At 46.3% G+C, this 20150-nt stretch overlaps 1 protein-coding gene across 1 annotated transcript in view; it reads left to right on the top strand.

Annotated features, from left to right (window-relative positions):
- The window catches only part of LOC144597218 (C-type lectin domain family 18 member A-like), a 60684-nt gene extending 40740 nt beyond the window's left edge, over positions 1 to 19944 (top strand). Inside the window, exons 5-12 of the mRNA XM_078406234.1 lie at positions 910 to 1031; positions 2981 to 3088; positions 5341 to 5433; positions 10288 to 10394; positions 11761 to 11890; positions 13175 to 13271; positions 15416 to 15507; positions 17944 to 19944. Of these exons, the coding sequence (XP_078262360.1) occupies positions 910 to 1031; positions 2981 to 3088; positions 5341 to 5433; positions 10288 to 10394; positions 11761 to 11890; positions 13175 to 13271; positions 15416 to 15507; positions 17944 to 17972 (778 nt within the window). The 3' untranslated portion in view covers positions 17973 to 19944. The remainder of the gene's footprint in view (positions 1 to 909; positions 1032 to 2980; positions 3089 to 5340; positions 5434 to 10287; positions 10395 to 11760; positions 11891 to 13174; positions 13272 to 15415; positions 15508 to 17943) is intronic.
- Positions 19945 to 20150: the final 206 nt, after the last annotated feature.

The following is a 20150-nucleotide window of genomic DNA, read 5'->3' as shown; positions in this document are numbered from 1 at the left end:
AGATTCACGACTCTCTAACTGAAAAAGTTTTTCCTCCTCTCCGTTCTAAATGGCCTACCCCTTATTCTTAAACTGTGGCCCCTTGTTCTGGACTTCCCCAACATTGGCAACATGTTTCCTGCCTCTAAGGTGTCCAACCCCTTAATAATGTTATACGTTTCGATAAGATCCCCTCTCATCGAGGGTGAAGCTTACTGTTTTCTACTTTGCATTTCACATGCTATGTCTTCACTCACTCACTTAACCTGTCAAATACCATTTGTAACACATGTGCTTCCTCGCATCTTTGAAAATGGGGAGACATTTTGATCCCAGCCTAATGGAGTAAAGGTCCTCTTCTCTCACTGTTCCCCCACACACTGTGCCTGGAGGCAACACCAACCTTGCTTTCTCGCGAGAAGCTCGTCCGGTACAGAGATGGGTCCTTTGGCCCAAAATGTCCATGCTGACCATCAAGTACCTATCCACACTAATCCCATTTACCAGCACTTGGTCCATGGCCTTCTTTACCTTGGCAAATCAAGCGCACGTCCAAATGTGGCACAGGAATTGGTCTAGTGCAGCTCATATTAACACCATGGAAACAAAAAGTTACGCAGTCAATATTACCTTAAGTAACTATGGTAAATTTGCATGGATAAATTCATTTTTATGACTCGACAATGAAAGCACCTTGTAAGTAGGACTAGTGGTATACAAGTACAGACTATTTCCCCATTACAAAGTGTTCCACTGTATCTAGTTACATATGACAATAATGAACCAATGCCAGTACCAATATATCACCTGCATCCCGGTTTCCACAGTGTCCAGGTTCCTAGCTCACACTTTCAGATCAGAATGGCTCAGATTGAAGTTATGGTTTAGACTCCATCTTACCTCCTCTTATGGTCCTTCTTCCTGATTCAGAGGAAACTGGGAAATCAATGGGAGGACAATCATTCCCTACAAGGAAGGACCTTCATGCTCCTTCTGCACTTCCCGCATGTCAGGCTGTTTTAAATCCTGGGATCACCACGGAGGCCTGTGTGGTGAGTACTTGTTATCTGTTGTACCATCCACTATCTAATTATCTACGGACTTCATTTTACCAACTTCTGTTGGTACAACCTGTAATTGGCAGGTATTTGGTGCTGTGAGCCCATCTCAAACGGGTCTTATTCGTTAAAGGAGACTGGAAGGATAAATATACATTGCGGGCACGAAACTGTTCATATCAGGTTCAATTCTGAACAGAGTGTCAACCAAACATTTGAGTTTTCGAAATTCCTTTTGCAGGGTGACTAAAACTAATCACAATACTCCAAAAGTGTCATCAAGTCATACAGTGTGGAAACAGGCCCTTCGGCCCAACGTGCGCATGCTGACCGGCATGCCCCATCTATACTAGTCCCACCTGCCCGTGCTTGGCCCATAACCCTCTAAACTAAGATAGACACAAAAAGCTGGCATAACTCAGTGGGACAGGCAGCATCTCTGGAGAGAAAGAATGGGTGACGTTTCGGGTCGAGACCCTTCCTCAGACTGGTTAGGGATAAGGGAAACGAGAGAAATAGACGGTGATGTGGAGAGATTAAAAACAATGAATGAAAGATATGCAAAAAAGTGACGATGATAAAGGAAACAGGCCATTGTAAGCTGTTTGTAGGGTGAAAATGAGAAGCTAGTGCGACTTGGGTGGGGGAGGGATAGAGAGAGGGAATGCCGGGGCTACCTGAAGTGAGAGAAATCAATATTCATACCACTGGGCTGTGAGCTGCCCAAGCGAAATATGAGATGCTGTCTATCTTCGGTTTAAACCAGCATCTGCAGTTCTGTCTTACACACCCTCTAAACCTATCATATCCATGTAACTGTCCAAATTACCCTTCAATGTTATGATAGTACCTGCCTCAGCTACCCCCTCCAGCAGCTCGTTCCATATACCCACCACCTTTAGTGTAAAAAAAGTTACCCCTCACCTTAAGCCCATGTCCTCTGGTTCTTGATTCTGTCTCATCCGTTTCCTCTCGAAGTGTATTCCATATTCAGACCACCCTCTGCATGAAAATTTTTCCCTTCGGGTTCCTATTAAATATTTCCCTCTCCCTTAAACCTATGCCCTCTAGTTCTAGGTAACCCCAACCTTGGGAAAAAGGCCATGTGAATTCATCCAGATCTCTATGAGACTCATGGTTTTGTGCATCTCTAGAAGATCACCCCTTAGTCTTTTACGTTCAAGTCAATAAAGTCCTAACTTGCCAAACCTTTATAACTCAGCCCCTCGAGTCCTGGCAACATCATCCTAAATCTTTCTTCCATTCTTCCCATCTTAATGTCATCTTTTCTATTACAGGGTGACCAAAACTAAACATGATACTCCCAAGTGTGAGCTCACTAATGTCGTGTACAACTGCAACATAACGTCCATGCTATTACACGCAGCCTGCTGAAAGCCAGCACGCGAATAACAATAATTTGTTTCTTCTTGATTAAAATCATTACACAACTCCCCTTGAATTTAAAAGTGTTCAGCACAGTTTTCTTACGAATTATGTGAAGGAAAAGAAAGGCATTAAGTTACATGAAATCTGATAAGAGTGATTCTCTGAATGACATAAAGGAAATCAGGCGTATTAGGGAATTTCTTTGTCTCAACATGCGTGTAGAGGGAGTAGGTAGGATCTGGGGAGAATCAGCGACATGACTGAGAAGTGCCATTGCTAGAAGTGAGGGACTATGGATGAATTGTGATACCCTAGCCTGCACGTTGGTACATCATCAATCTCACGGCACTGTTGAAGGAGAGGAGCAGAGGAATCCAACCAAGATCACTAAAGCAGACGATTTGGCCATGGCACATTTTTGGAATCTTACCAGGCAAAAACTCTGCCGTGGTTCCTACATTTCATTTGCAGCTCAAGCTAAGAAGGACACAGTTGGTGATGAAACACCTTTTGGGATATCGCATGGTTGTGATGGGTGAAATCTTCTCTTCCAGAGGTGCCGAGGAATCCATGTCGGATGAGCTGTGGGAACAGGGGCCAGCTGAACGTGACCTCTTGTCGATGTGAGTGTCTACCCGGATTCACTGGAAGGTATTGCCAAGGTACGGACAGGAAATGAGACCCGTTCCCCCTCTTGGGTACCGGTTTGGGGGACAAGAGGCCAGAATGGTGGAGCAACTGTAGGTGCTGCTACCTCGCGGCTCCAGAGACCCAGGTCCCATCCTGACCTCCAATAGTCCCTGCGTGGAATTAGCACATTGCTCCTGACTGACGCAGTTTCCTCCCACGTCTCAGGGATGAGCTGGTGGGTTAATTGACTAAAATAAATCACCCCTGGTGTCGGGAGGTGGCAAAAGAATGAAAGGGGAATTGATGAGCATATAACGAATGAGAAATTTAGTTTAGTTTAGAGATACAGCTCGGAAACAGGCCCTTCGGCCCACCGAGTCCGTGCCAACCAGCGATCTCTGCACATTAACACAATCCTACATACACTAGGGACTATTTACAATTTTACCAAGCCATTTAACCTACAAACCTGTACGTCTTTGGAGTGTGGCAGGACACCGGAGCACCTGGGGGGAAAACCCAGGATAGCGGAGTGAGGGGGTATGGGGAGAAGGCAGGAACGGGGTACTGATTGATAGTGATCAGCCATGATCGCATTGAATGGCGGTGCTGGCTCGAAGGGCTGAATGGCCTACTCCTGCACCTATTGTCTATTGTCTATTGTCATGGGGAGAAGGTACAATCTCCATACTGACAGCACCCGTTGTCAGGATCGAACCGGGGCCTCTGGCGCTGTAAGGCAGCAACTCTACCGCTGCGCCACCGTGCCGCCCTAACTGTAGGGAGAGAATGGGACTGAAGGGATTGCTTCCCTGGGAGTCACCCTGGATCTGGTTGGCCCAATAGTCACCCGTACTGTAATAACAAAATAGAGATGTCTTTATATTTGCTGTTCCGTGACATCAGGGCGCCAGTGAGGATTTCACATTAATAAGTTATTTGCTGTTAAAGCCCAGAAGGCACGGCAGTTAATTTGCACTTGGCGAAACTTCCAAATATAGTATCGATCCAATAATTGTCTTCATGGTGGTGACTGATGTATAAATAAGAGCTGGGCTCCAAGGATAGCTGGTCTGCAAGTTTAAATCATGTGATCTTCTACTATCCAGCTCCAGAGATCTGAGAGGTCTCAGTTTGAATCGCCGGTGGGAGATGGAGTATCAGCGGAGTAAATTTAACTTGGCATCATGTTCGGCGCAGTCATTGGGAGCCAGAGGACCTGTTCCTGTGATGTACTGTTCTAAAGATAGATGCAAAATGCTGGAGTAACTAAGTGGGTCAGGCACTATCTCCGGCGAAAAAGGATAGGTGAGGTTTCGGGTTGGGACCCTTCTTCAGACTGAAAGTGGGGTGGGGAGGGGAGAAGAGCTGGAGGCTAGAAAATATCAGTGCCGGTCTTTGCTTGCCTCCAGCTCATTCCACACCACCTCCCACTTCCAATCTGAAGAAGAGGCCCAACCAGAAACCAATCTTTTTTCTCCAGAGATGCTGCCTCACCTGCTGGGTTACTCCAGCCCTTTATCTTTCGTGTAAACCAGCATCTGCAGTTCTTTATTTCTACATTGTGGTGCACTGTTCTATGTAAGGGTAGCCGGTGCATGGAGCACCTCCACCTGCTGGTTCCCCACCCTCCTTCACCCCTGTTCACAAGCCACCCTGACCTGGAAATGCATTGTGATTCCTTCATTGCCACGAGGTACAAGTCCTGAAACTCCCTCCCCAACAGCACTATGTCAGTGCTTTTGTCAGGGGTCAGCAGTTTACCACCACCTCAGGGGCTAGTGGGAATGACAAATACCCAACATTTGAGAAAAAGCCATCGTATTATAGACACAAGTGCTGTTGTAACTCAGGGGGTCCGGCAGCATCTCTGGAGAAAAAGGATGGGTGACGTTTCGGGTCGGAATCCTTCTTCATAGCTGAAACGTCCCCCATCCTTTTTCTCCAGAGATGCTGCCTGACCCGGCTGAGTTACTCCAGCATTTTGTGTCTATCTTCGGTATAAATCAGCATCTGCAGTTCCTTCCTACACAAGGTATTGTCTGTGATTTTTCTGGATTTCAAATCTCTTTGGACTCCAACTACTGCCCCCCCCCCCCCCCCCACATGTATACGAGCAGGGATGTTTAGTCTATTAATTGGAATTCTAAATACTAAGACCCAACAGGAAGGAATTTGTTTTTGTGGAATTTGGCCAATATTTCGGGGCTGCTCCATATGCGAGTGGGAACAGATTGAAGTGTTATGGGTCTACCTCACTCTGGTGTTTGTCCTTCTCTCCCAGTCAGGTGCAGCCTGCAGTGTATTCACGGCAAGTACAGGGATGAGGAGTGCTCCTGTGTCTGTGACGTGGGATACGGTGGCGCGCTGTGTGGGGGTGAGTGTCGACTTGTACACATCAGGCTGCAGATTGAATCGAGAGCGGTGATCACAGAGTGACCTGTAGTGATGGACACCTCCCAGTCAACAAGCGTCCATGGACAGGTTATCGAATCATAGTGTGGAAAGACAGTGTGCAAACAGGCCCTTCAGCCCAACTTGCCCACGCCGGCCAACATCTCCCAGCTACACTAGTCCCACCAAGCTGCATTTGGTCCATATCCCTCCAAACCTGTCCTATCCATCTACCGGAGAGCGGAGTCAGGGGGTATGGGGAGAAGGCAGGAACGGGGTATTGATTGAGAATGATCAGCCATGATCACATTGAATGGCGGTGCTGGCTCGAGGGGCCGAATGGCTTACTTCTGCACCTATTGTCTATTGTCTAACTGTTTCTTAAATGTCGGGATAGTCCCTGCCTCGACTACCTCCTCTGGCAGGTTATTCCATACACCCACCAACCTTTGTGTGAAAAAGTTACACCTCAGGTTCCTATAAAATCTTTTCCCCTTCACCTTAAACCTTTGTCCTCTGGTCCTCGATTCCCCTACTCTGGGCAAGAGGCTCTGTGCATCTACCCGATCTACTCCTTGCATTATTTTATACACCTCTATAAGATCAATGTAACCTCTATAAGACCTCTATAAGTTGTGGTTGGCACATCTGAGATGGACTGGAGAGAAGGAAGTGAAGAGCCTGTGATGGGCTGGGCTATGTTTACCATCCACCGCAGATTCAGGTGGTCCAGGGCAGAGCTGTTGCCCTACCATGCTGCAATGCATCCCGTCAAGAGTATTTATATAGACTCCCTATATAAAATGCACAGTTAATTTTTCTGTAATCTGGATATGTGTATATACAGTATTTACTCAGTTGGGAAAATATTCCCGTCAACTGGTTTATTCCCGTCTCGGACTGGAGGAGTGAAGATACAGGCGTCTTTATCGGCGCCAGAAACGTGGCAAGTCTTGTGTACTGCCTTGGTGAGTTCTGCACGGTAGCGCAGCGGTAGAGTTGCTGCTTTACAGCGAATGCAGCGCCGGAGACTCAGGTTCGATCCTGACTACGGGTGCTGCACTGTAAGGAGTTTGTACGTTCTCCCCGTGACCTGCGTGGGTTTTCTCCGAGATCTTCGGTTTCCTCCCACACTCCAAAGACGTACAGGTATGTAGGTTAATTGGCTGGGTAAAAAAAATGTTATAAAAAAAATTGTCCCTAGTGGGTGTAGGATAGTGTTAATGTACGGGGATCGCTGAGCGGCACGGACTTGGTGGGCCAAAAAGGCCTGTTTCCGGCTGTATATATATGATATGATATGATATGATTTTACTGGGTTGTATGCAAAACAAAGCATTTTACTGTACCTAGGTGCATGTGGCAATAAAGTATCATTGAACTGAACCATTGATTCGGCCGCTAGATGTTCCAGGAGAGCATCAGCAATCCTGAGGCTCCATCCAGTGGCTGTCATGGTTACAGCTCCTGGTGTGAATATTTTGCAGTTAAAACATTAAATGGTTTTCTGTTTGCCTTCTGTATTCTGCTGCGTGGGCTGGCCACGCATAGTGCAAAATGCTTCAGGTGATTAAGTGATTGAATTAAAGTTTTGCACTAAGACATAATAATAACATCATAAAATCGTCCTGCGATGACTTGCATTGTAGTTTAGTTTAGAGATACAGCGCAAAAACAGGCTCACGGATCGCAGTCCGCGCCGACCAGCAACCACCTCACGCCAACACCATCCTACGCACACGAGGGACAATTTACAATTCAACCAAGTCAATTAACCCACAAACCGGATTAATTAACCTATAATTAACCAAGTCAATTAACCTACAATTCCAATCCGGATTCCGCTCAAACCACTGTACTGAAACTGCGCTCCTCAAAATCACAAACGACATTCTCCTCTCCTCCGACGCTGGCAACCTCAACATCCTCATCCTACTTGACCTCAGCACCGCCTTTGACACCATAAATCACTCCATTCTCCTCACCCGACTTGAAACCTCCCTTAACATCACCGGCACAGCCCTATCCTGGTTCAAATCTTACCTCTCTGACAGACACCAGTTCATCTCCATTAACAACTGTAAATCCCCCACCGCTCCCCTCCCCCAAGGTGTCCCCCAAGGCTCAGTCCTTGGCCCCCTCCTCTTCATCCTCTACCTGTTCCCCCTTGGTCAATTAATCCGCCGTCATGGTCTCAACTTCCACTGCTTCGCCGATGATATCCAGCTCCTCATCTCCACCAAGTCAATCTCCTCCACCACACACTCTACACTGACAAACTGCATCACTGAAATAAAATCTTGGCTTCAATCAAACTTCCTCAAACTCAATTGCAACAAATCTGAAATCATCATCATTGGTCCAAAAATGCTCACCAAATCCACCCAAAACTTCATCCTCAACATTGATGGTCTCCCAGTATCCACCTCACCTCACATCTGGAATCTTGGAATCATCCTTGATCAAACCCTCTCCTTCGACAAACACATCAAACACATCACAAAGACAGCCTTCTTCCACCTCAAAAACATTGCCCGTCTCCGTCCATCCCTCTCCTCCACAGCTGCAGAAACCCTCATCCACGCCTTCATCACCTCCCGTCTGGACTACTGCAACAGCCTCCTCTATGGCGCACCCTCAAAAATCATCAATAAACTTCAATACATTCAAAACTCCGCTGCCCGTCTACTCACACACACCTCGATCCGTGACCATATCACCCCCGTCCTTTATAAACTCCACTGGCTCCCCATCCCCCAGAGAATCCAGTACAAAATCCTCCTCATAACCTACAAAGCCCTCCATAACCTGGCCCCATCCTACCTGACCGACCTCCTCCACAGGCACACTCCCACCTGCACCCTCCGCTCTGCCGCTGCCAATCTCCTATCCCCCCACATCCGGACCAAACTCAGATCCTGGGGGGACAGGGCTTTCTCCATCGCTGCTCCCACCCTATGGAACTCACTACCCCAAACCGTTAGAGACTCCCCCACACTCACCACATTCAAAACATCGCTGAAGTCTCACCTGTTCAGTACTGCCTTCAACCACTGAAGGTCACCTCACCTTCTGTCTCCTTTCTCTGTTCATTTATTTATTTACTTATTTATCTATTTATTCATTTCCCCTATGTTCTCAAAATCTCTGTAAAGCGTCTTTGAGTATATGAAAAGCGCTATATAAATAAAATGTATTATTATTATTATTATTAAACCTGTACGTTTTTTGTGTGCGGGAGGAAACCGGACTCCCGGAGAAAGACCATGAGAGAACTTACAAACTCTGCACAGACAGCACCCATGGTCAGGATTGAACCCGGGTCTCTGGTGCTGTAAGACAGCAATGCTGCCACTGTGCCACCATGCTGGTAATTGGGCAAAGTGAGCGTTCTTAAAGGAGAGAGAGTGAGGAGAGCTGAGAAGGCAGTGGAGGCCAATTCACTGAATGTTTTCAAGAGAGAGTTAGATTTAGCTCTTGGGGCTAACGGAATCAATGGATATGGGGAAAAAGCAGGCACGGGTACTGATTTTGGATGATCAGCCATGACCATATTGAATGGCGGTGTTGGCTCGAAGGGCCAAATGGCCTACTCCTACACCTACTTTCTATGTTCTATGTTTCAATGAGAACCCAGAAGACTGAAGGTACAGCTGTCATTGAAGGAGTAATTGACAATGGGGATCCATTGGAGGCCTTTCAGCATTTACATTATTCAGAGAGCCTGTTCAAGGATGGTTCTTTGAGAGAACCGCAGATCAGAGTATGAGCTAAACTCAAAGATTTACACAAAATGCTGGAGTAACTCAGTGGGACAGGCGGCATCTCTGGAGAGAAGGAATGGGTAACGTTTCTGGTCGAGACTCTTCTTCAGACTTCAGACATGAACTGAACTAATTTGAGCATGAGAACGAAAACCACAATGGAGTTAAGGGAAAGGTTACTTGGACCCAGGGAGCTTGGTTTGTCATTGGTGCATTTCAAAAGAGTATCCAAGCTACAGCCAAAAAAGGCACACTGATGCCTCCATTTCCTCGGGAGACCGGGGAAGCTCGGCCCGTCTCCAACACTCTTTCAAACTTCTGCAGATGCATCGTGGAAAGCATACTGAAGATAGACACAGAATGCTGGAGTAACTTTGCAGGTCAGGCAGCATCTCTGGAGAAAAGGAATAGGTGGCGTTTTGGGTCGAGACCCTTCATCATACTGTTGGATTGCACAGCTTGGTTTGGGAACAGCTCTGCCCAAGATTGCACAGATGTCGACCAGTCCATCACACAGACCAGACTCCCCACCACTGACTCCATCTCCATTTCACGCTGCCTCGAGAAAGCGATCAACATAATCAGGGACCTTTCCCACCCAGTCATTCCTCCTTCTCCCTGCTACTGTTGGGCAGAAGGTACAGAAGCTTGAAAGCACGGACCACCAGACTCAGGAGCAGTTTTTTCCCCTCTGTCATCAGATTTCTAAATGGTCCTTCAATAAGCTAAGTTACAGACTTAAGTCTCCAACCATCCTCGTACAGACATTGGATTTTTCTTTGGAGCTGTTGTGCTACAAGATGAAAAAACTATATTTTGCACTGTGATATCTTTCCCTCTGCTCTACCTAATGTACTTGCGTGCATTTCCTGGTGTCTCTATTCGTACATGTGTTTGGCTTGATTGTATTCATGTATAGCAGACATTGGATTGCATGCAGACAAAAGCTTTTCACTACCTGGGTATGTGACAATAATAAACCTAAACCTAAATCGGTTACATTCCTATTCTCCTCCCATCCTCTCCATCCCACATTTCACCAAATTAATTTGTGTCTGGCTTTCCTTTCCCAGAAAAACTGGAATTTCCATTCCACACGTGTGATATCCTGATCGATACGGACTGCTTCATGGTCTCTCCTGAAGCAGATACATACTACGGAGCCAAGAGTAAATGTCAGGTAACAGCCCGGACAAAATCAAAACAAAATCCTGCTTTACGCCATCATTTTGTATTTAGTCATGTGATATTCGTTCGCAAGAGGAGATTGAGGGAAATTGGCTCTGTATCCAGCAGGAGTTTTTGATAAGAGAAAGCTTGTGTGTAAATTGTCTAGATTTCTGTATCTGCACTCATAAGGTCATCATTAATAGGAACAGAATTAGGCCATTCGGCCCATCAAGTCTACTCCGCCATTCAATCGTGGCTGATCCATCTCTCCTAACCCCATTCTCCTGCCTTCCCCCCATAACCACTGACACCCGTAACAATCAGGAATCTATCTCTGCCTTAAAAAATATCCATTGATGGCCTCCACAGCCTTCTGTGGCAAAGAATTCCACAGGTTCACCACCCTCTGACTAAAGAAATTCCTCCTCATCTCTTTCCTAAAGGAACATCCTTTAATTCTGAGACTATGACCTCTGGTCCTAGATTCTCCCACCAGTGGAAACATCCCCTCCACATCCACTCTATCCAAGCCTTTCACTATTCGGTAAGTTTCAATGAGGTCCCCCGTCATCTTCTAAACTCTAGCGAGTACAGGCCCAGTGGTGTCAAACGCTCATCATGCGTTAACTCACTCATTCCTCACTCGCGTGTCTCCATTGTCTTATGGACATCAGTAAAAAACAGAATGTGTCCATTACCCAGGGACTGCCTTCATTAAACAGAAAGCATAGAATTTTTAAAAAGTGCAGGTGCTAGAAATCTGAAAGAAACGCATAAAATGCTGGATACACCCAGAAGATCAGGTGGCTATGTAGGAGATAGAATCAGCATCAAACATGGTTATTTTCTCTCTTCACTTGTTCTGACAAAGAGTCAGTATTTTAAAACATACCAAATGTTATATCCTGTATCTGTGCACTGTGGACGGCTTGATTATAATCAGGTTCACTGACTGGAAAGCACACAACGAGAAAGCTTTTCACTGTACCTCAGTGCGCGTAACAATAATAAACGAAGTTCAACTTGCTTCTCTCTTCACAGATGCTCCCTGACCTGTTGAATGTTTTTGGCATTTTCTGTGTTTAGGATTAACCTGTTCACTGCCAAGATTTTTATTTCACTTGTATACTTTGACCCTAGTGCACTCGGGGGTGGCACTGAACAGGTTAAAATATACGGTTTTGAGCAGGTTGCACATGAGGAGAAGTAGGCTCCCACTGTATTCAGCCATTGCCATTTACAATTCAAATATAGTCCAGAAGAAATCTCAGTGAATTTACAAAGTTATTCAGCATGCAGCATACCGAGACTGATTTGTGCACTGAGCTGTTTGGAAATCTTTCCTGATCGATTGTTGTTCTTGTGTTTCTGTCCAGGAGCGTGCTGGGATTTTAGCGCAAGTGAAAAACCAGAAGGTGCAGGATATCCTGGCCTTTTACCTTGGCCAGCTGGAGAACACCAACGAGGTTACCAACCCTGACTTTGAAACACGCAACTTCTGGATTGGTGAGCTGCTGCACGAACTACGCTGTCCCCTGCGCCCCAGTTACCTCCAGAACACTGTATACTTTCATGGTGTTATTCAGACCGATTGTGATAGAGGGAAGAAAGCTGGAAAAGAGGTGCAGTTGAGGGGGTGAACAGGTGGGTACAAGTGAGGGAGGGTGGTGATCGGCAGATGGGTGGAGTAAGTGGCCAGGGCTGGAGGTGACAAAGGTTCTTTGCGAAGGTAATCCATCTATTGGGACTGTCCTGTTTGTGGATCTCGGGTTGGTGTAGGGCTGGGACAGCCTCAGATCGGAGACCTCCTGATGAAGTGAGATGTGTGGGGGGCCGTGGGACAAGGGCCCTGGTATTGGTTGGTGGGATGGAGGTCCAGAAGCAATTACCGATTGAATCCCAGTCACCAGAGGTGCTGGTAGCCCAAAGAATTTGCAAACCAGAAATATGGTTGTTGGGCAATATGGTAAAATATAAACACTGGCCGACCAAGGGGTGACCTGTACAAAAGGGACGGGTTACACCTTAACAGCAAGGGGACCAACATTCTGGCGGGCAGGTTCGCTAGTGCTACACATGTGGCTTTAAACTAAGTAGTGGGGGGGACGGGTTGACAAATTGGGAATATGAAGATGGAGTTAAAGGGGAAGCGAATACAGGAGAAATTGCAAAGGACTCTCGAATAAATGGGAAGGGAAGTTCTAGATGGGATAAGAGAGTAAGGTCAGGGCCAATTGTGACCGGTGTGAGAGGGGAGGTGAATACCGAAGTTAAAGTGTTGTTTTTAAATGCGCAAAGTATAAAAAATAAAGTGGATGAGCTTGAGGCTCAGTTAGACATTGGCAAGTATGATGTTGTGGGAATTACAGACAGACAGGTACATGGATAGGGCAGGTTTAGAGGGATATGGGCCAAACGCAGGCAGGTGGGTCTAGTGTAGATGGGACACGTGGGTTGGCGTGAGTAAGTTGGGCCGAAGGGCCTGTTTCCGTTCTCTATGATTCTATGTTTGTCATCCGTAGCGTGAAGAAGCTGGGTTGACAGCAGCATTGATGCGGGCATTTAACCCAGGGTGCTTGGGTGGGGGTGTTGGAGATAGTTTACAGAGTGAATGGAGATACAGGTGATGGGGGAGAGGGGTTTCTGAGGGACAGTGTGAGGGAGCTGGAGTAATACCAAAGGAGATGCAATTAGTGCCACAGGATAATGCAAGAGTGGGGTGACTAGGAGAGAGATGGATAAAGATGGTGATTGATTTACTGCAATAATTTGATCATATGCTACTTTCAGGCTTGACGTATAAGACGTTGAAAGACTCGTTCCGTTGGGACACGGGAGAGACTCCTTCCTTTTACAGCTTTGCATTTGGGCAGCCGGATAATCAAGGGTGAGTTTGGCTGCAGCCCCCAGATGATCACATGTGTAGGAAGGAACCGAAGACAGACACAAAATGCTGGAGTAACTCAGCGGGACAGGCAGCATCTCTGGAGAGAAGGAACGGGCCCTTTGTCAGATGATCACTCTCTGTCCTGTTGAGTGAGCTGCCGTGATGGTGTGGGCAAACCCATTGTGTGTGACTCATTGTACTGCACGTGTGTTAGTGAGAGTGAGCGTTGCAGTTTTACTGGGGGAAATGGACAGCCCGCGGTCTCGGCTGGATTTGGATCCTCCGGGATGGTGGGATAGTTGGGAATTTGTTGCGTTCAGGGTGCAAGTAACCCAAGTTTTTTTTTAGAAAGCAACGCGTCCATTGGGATTTGAAACTATGATTTGCAGAAGCAATAACCGTGCATCATGCAACCAATATCAAGATTGGTCTGGTTTACAGTGGAGTTACAGTAATGGGATGTCATCCCATTACAAAGTTTTTACTGTGCCTATAGATGTATGTTGTACTAACGAACCAGAGACACTGTGCAAAATATTAACTCTACAGGAACAAAGCCAATAATAGATATTTATTGATTGGATAAAACAACCCTATGCGGTAATTACATCAGTTGGGTTGTACAATGAATAGTACCAGTGAGTTAACTACTAAGAGTGTCCTCATACACAGTATGTACAGTAATTGAACAGTGTCACTGTGCATGGTATTTGCAATAATAGAGCTGGATCCCTATGGGCACGGTATTTACTGGCTTAGAAATGGGTCCCTGTGAACTGTATTTACAATATTAGAACTAGCCGCAGTGCACAGTATTACAATCCTGTGCACAGTATTTCAACGGTCAATTGTACCTCTATTGTCACATGTGTGAAGTGCAAACGCACCGTGAAATTCTTCTCTTACAGACAGCCCAGTAGAGTATTGCCAGAGCCAAGCACATCCCCGATGTACAGCAAATGTACAGAAATAGTCTACTGATCCCGTGTTCAAGACCATGTTTTGGCGCCATTTTTAAAATACAGTCCATGCTCTAGGTATGCTCTAGTGGATCCCATTCCGGGCGAGCCCCAGGCTTCTGCGGGCCTCCAGCCATTGCCTTCCTTGGACGTCCAGATCGACCAGCGAACCGATGTCCCTCTCCTCGCCTGTCCACCTTTGCTCCCCGGGAACGCACAGTATTCGAACCGAGCCCTGTGCAAAGTGTTTACAGTATTGCAGTTCATTAGTCACAACAGCAGAAGTAGGCCAGTCAGCCCAGTGAATCTACTAGGCCATTCAATCACGGCTGATCTATCTCTCCCTCTCAACCCCACTCTCCTGCCTTCTCCACACAACTCTTGACACCCACGACAGGTCTTACGAGGCAGAAGAAGGGTCCAGACCTGAAACGTCACCTATCCACATTCGCCAACCCACCATTTTGTGTCTTTACTTGGTAAAACAGCATTTCCTTGTTTCGACACGGTGAAATCTTTGCTCATCGTCTGCCTTTGTATGTGTGACAATTGACCGTTCTACAAAAGCTAAAAGCTGCTTAGCAATAACTAGCAGTTAACTGTTTCTTTATGCACAGTATTTGCAATAATGGCACAGTGCCCACTACACAACACAACAATATTTACAATAATATCTCTGAGCATTGGGTACTGGCACATGACTGTAAATGCTCTTTATAGTGATTGAATAGCCTCTTTAGCACTATTTACGGTGTAAGTGGAGCTGCTGAGTGGTGTTTATAGTAAGAACCATGATCAGGATTTACAATATATATTCCTGCACTGTAATTACAATAATGTCTCTTTAAAGTATTAACAGTCGTGCTGCCTTGCACAGTATTTACTGCAATATTCCTGGATTTTTTTTAATTTCAGCATTTTTGAATATAGTATTTGAAGCAGTGATGCCACAATATTCTCAGTGATCGAATGTTGCTATAGAAAGACAATGTATTCGTCCACAACATAGTGCTTACAGTGATGTGCTGGCACGCATTGTTTACAGTAATGGGGCGGTTCACCAAAGTGTTTAAATCGTGAGCACTTTGCAGGATTGCCTCAAAGCAATGTTCAGTGGGGGCAGCAGGGCGTGTAATCTAATGCATTCCTTCAGTTAATCATCAAACCTCTTGTTTGTCTGGGCAGGTTTGGAAACTGCGTTGAGTTGCAAATCTCCAGCGCCTTTAATTGGAATGATCAGCGCTGCAAGACTCGCAACCGATACATCTGCCAGTTCCGTGAGTACTGCCCCCTGACGGGTTCATGCACTTTGACGTGGGCTTTACACTTGAGAGATACAGTGCGGAATCAAGCCCTTTGGCCCACCGAGTCCACGCCGACCAGCGATCGACGCGACTCGTACACTAGCATTCTCCTACTACTAGCAACTGTTTACAATTTTACCAAAGCCAATTAACCTGCAAGGTGAACGTGGCCATAATTTTCCTCCTTGATTGTCGCCTTTCTCGGCTACCAAGGGTTAATTTTTCATCACTGATTAATTCATCCTTGTATAATTAAAGAGAGTTTTAACGGTGGAAAATAAAAAGCAGCTTTACTAGTGTGGATCCTTTATTGTCAGGGGAATCGGCCCTTACAAATCCAAGCAGCTGTAACCCCCCCCCCTCTCCCCCTCCATGCTACTTTCTGGCCTCTAGCTTCACAACACAACTCTTCAATGCTGTCTCACACCTTCTACTTTTGTCTCTGGCCTTTGTTCTAGCCATCTGCCATCAACCCCTCCCCCTCACCAGTGTGCACCTTTTACCTGGCATGCTTTGTCCTGCCTCGCCCCTCTTCCAGCTTTCTTCTCTCCCCCCTCCTCCCCCCCCCCCCACAATCAGTCTGAGGAAGGGTCTCGACCCAAAACGTCACCTATCCATGTTCTCCAGAGATGCTGCCTGACCCACAGAGTTACTCCAGCACTTTTGAGACCCTTGTCCATAAACCAATACCAGTCCCCACGTATGTGGATGCTCAGCCATGATCATGGTGAATGGTGGTGCTGGCTCGAAGTACTGAGGTACTTCTGCACCTATTGTCTATTGTATGGCTAATCAATGAGCATGTTCATAATTACATGAGTGTCACATAATGCTGGATGCTATACTGTAGCATCAGAGCAGCACAGTGGCGCATCTGGTAGAGTTGCCTCCTCACAGCACCAAAGACATGGGTTTGATCCCGATCTCGTGTGCTGTCTGTGTGGAGTTTGCGTGTTCTCCCTGTCATCACGTGGGTTTCCCCCCAGTGTGATCTGATTTCTCCCCACATGCCAAAGAAGTGCGGGTTTGTAGGTTAAATGGTTTCTGTAAATTGCCCTAGTGTGGAGGGAGTGGATGAGAAAGTGGGATAACATAGAACTAGGTGAACTGGCAATCGATGGTCGGCGCAGACTCAGTGGACCGAAAGCCCTGTTTCCAAGCTGTATCTCTAAACTAAAGTTAAGGTTTGGGTTTAAAGGGATATGGGGAAATTCAGGGGTAGCATAGTGGAGCAATGGTACAGTTGCTGCCTTCCAGTGCCAGTGACCCCAGATTTAATCCTGACTGCAGGTACTGTCTGTACGGAGCTTGTATGTTATCCCTGTGATTGTGTGGGCTTTGTTTGGGTGCTCCGGTTTCCACCCACATTCCAAAGATGTGCAGGTTCATTGGCTTTGCTAAAAATTGTAAATTGTCCCTGGTGTCTCGGATAGTGCGAGTGTACGATGATCGCCGGTTGGCGTGGACTCGGTGGGCCGAAGGCTGTATCTCTAAAGCCTAACGGTGGGACTTGTGTAGATGGTCAGCGTGGGCAAGTTGTGCCGAGATGTCTGTTTCCATGCTCTATGACTAAACTAAATTCATGATTCTAGTTGGAGACACCAGTTCAGTGTCAATTTTGGCTCTTTCGGTATCACTCCTGCTAATGTCTGACGCGCCAACTTGGGTGTTGATTGTTCTACCCGAGGCTTGGGTTAAATAGACCTGCTGAGGCTGCCAGTGGCAACGGAGCTGCCTTTTTAAAATTTGTCTTTTCTTTAACAAAAATTAATTTAATCACTTATTGCAATAATATATACAATACAAAACAATACCAAACCATAAGACAAAATCACCCAATTATTTAAACAAATATTCTTAAATGTTATACTCCTAAACAACTATGTCACATCCTTGTCAAGGATGTGTTCCACCCCCGCCTTGCCCAGCAGTCCCGTAAATCCACCAGGGCGCCCATGGACAGTGCTTCGTCCCTCTAGTACCACCCGGGCGCGGACGTGACCCCGGAAAAGGGGGACCCAGCCTCCTCTTTTTTTTTAACCAAAAATAATTTAAATCAATTATTTACCAAAAAGATATGTACAATACAAAACAAAACCACCACCATAATACAAAATCACCCAATTATCCAAACCAATATACTTATATAATGAAATACAACTATATTACAATCCTTGTCAAGGATGCATTCCACCCTCCGCGGTGCCCAGCGGTCCTGGAAATCCCCCGTGGACAGCGCGTGGCTGATCTTCTCTGCGGAGAGGCCGCCACGTGCTGTCCACTGAGCGGAATGTAAGATATCTCACGGCATCCACTGAGCTCCTGCTCTCTCCCTGCTGAGTCCAGGCGGGTTACGGTCTGTTGTCTTACAGCCAGTGACTATAACCAGTGAATCTCTTGTGCTTCCAGGAGAGGAGCACGTCGCACGCTGGGAATGAAGGAACAAGTCCGTCGTGTTTCCACGGGGGAGAAACGAGGCCTCCCACACTTTGTTCCCCCAGCTCCAGTATTCACTGCTGTAGTTTAGCCACTGGGATCGTAGGTACGGACTCGCGCTGAAAGTCAGGTTCATTTTGTGGTTGATCATTGTTCCAGCCTTTCCGAAATTGAGCAGGTAGTGTCCTCTGGATTGTAAGCCCTGTTATGAATGTACAAAATGGTGTTGTGGCTGAGGTAAAGAAAATTATTTAGGCAGGTCCTGGAGTCTAGTGGGAGGAAGCAAGGTTGTTGCAGTGCGGACGGAGTGCAGTGATCCCCCTCGTATTGTTGAAGCCAATAACCGTTAGAGTGCTAGCTCTTTGGGAATATCTCCCCGCTGAACACTGGGCTGTGGGTCAGTGTGTGTAGTTTACACAAGGCTACCGACTGGTTTCAGTCACGCCTGGTTGCTCAGACACTTCCCACATGGAGAGCAGGGGCTGAATCTGCCACGCTGGCAGACAGATTGCATCTCACCATCTACCTTCACTTGCCTTGATGCTTTTTCTTGCTGGCGCAGTGATGGTGTCGAGTCCACATTTTTTTGTGTTGGGTGAACAGAAGGGTGGCGGGGAGTATTAGGATCACATTCAAAGGTGCATTGCCTCTCCTTTCTCCCCCCCCCCCCCCCCCCCCATCTCTCCCCCTTACTCCCCAGCTGTATAGAAATCAAAAACAAAAAAATGCAGATGCTGGAAATCTGAAATTAAAAAACTTTAAAAAAACGCTGGAATTGTTCGTCAGGTTAGGAAGTGTCTCTCACCTCAGATGCTGCCTGACCCGCTGAATATTCCTAGCTATATTTTAAGCTCCGCTGGTGTGGAGGCATTGTTGTCGCACCTTATAGTTAGAGCTGTGGGTTCCTCTGCTATATGTGAGGTAGTTTAAAGGGCAGGTGTACTCACATTGAGAAGACTGTACCAAACCACTGCCCAATAAACTAGTGGACATTGTGTTAAATAAAACGTTGTCATTACAGCAGGCCTCTTTAAAGATGTTAAAATTCTTACTAAGATAACTCCTTTAATATTGAAAACAGCGTTGTGCAGAAATTCACAGCATTGCAGCTGTTTCTGTCTCCACTGAAAGCTGAACTGACTTTGTCCAACGTATGATGATCTGCTTTGCAAGGAACAGAAAATTGCCCGCCAGGATTTATAAGCCATCGTATTTCCTGATCGTCTTCGGTCCCTTCCCCACCTCCCCACGTGTCGTCTGTCTCCAGATTTGCACTGGGTTGTCTCTCAAGCCCATCAGCCCATGGCCTCGGCCTAATGATCCACTGAAAACTTCAGCCTTGGCCGACTTGCTGCGGTGTTTCTCGGATAGAATAATGGAATGTTTGCGACACATAATGAGATCATTTAGCCCAAGTGTCTGTTCTGGTATTCAGACCACCCAACCTAATCTCATCTTCCAGCATCCGATCCACATCCAGAAAAAAACTATGCACTGTTTAAATGTAATCACGGCTTCTGTGTCTGCTGCCCTTAGAGGCAGTGAGTTTCAGTCACATATTGTCTCATCTTTCCTCTAATTACTTTTTTCTCCCTCGGGTAAGAAAACAGGGTTAACTCCCTGACATCCGGTATTTTCCCATTGCTAACATTTCCCAGTCCTGGTAACCCTTTTGTAAATCTTCTCTCTGCCCTGAGTTCTTCCGCCCTCCGCTTTCTCTCCACCACCCTCCTTTCATACAATGTGTTGACCGGAACTGCATGTTGTATTTGAGCTATGGCTTAACAAATGTTTGTACAGTTCTAGAATAACCACCTTTCTCTTATATTCTGTGTCTTACCTAATAAAGGAAAGTTTCCCTTGCACCTTCTTAACCATCTAGTTGTTTTAAGTAATCCATGGGTGCACACTACAAAGTCTCTCCATTGCCCAAACCAAGCAATAATCTACAATTTATCATAAATTACCATTACACTCCCCACAAGCAAACTACACACTTCATTAGATCATAAGTGATAGGAGCAAAATTAGGCCATTCGGCCCATCAAGTCTACTCTGCTATTCAATTATGGCTGATCTATCTCTCTCTCCTAACCCCATTCTCCTGCCTTGTCCCCATAACCTCAGACACCTGCTAATTAAGAATCTATCTATGTCTGCCTTAAAAATATCCACTAACC

Source organism: Rhinoraja longicauda, chromosome 10, assembly GCF_053455715.1.
Source record: "Rhinoraja longicauda isolate Sanriku21f chromosome 10, sRhiLon1.1, whole genome shotgun sequence".
NCBI classification, from domain to species: domain Eukaryota; kingdom Metazoa; phylum Chordata; class Chondrichthyes; order Rajiformes; family Arhynchobatidae; genus Rhinoraja; species Rhinoraja longicauda.
Note: the sequence above shows the minus strand (reverse complement) of the source record. Positions and strands in the feature narration are given on the sequence as shown.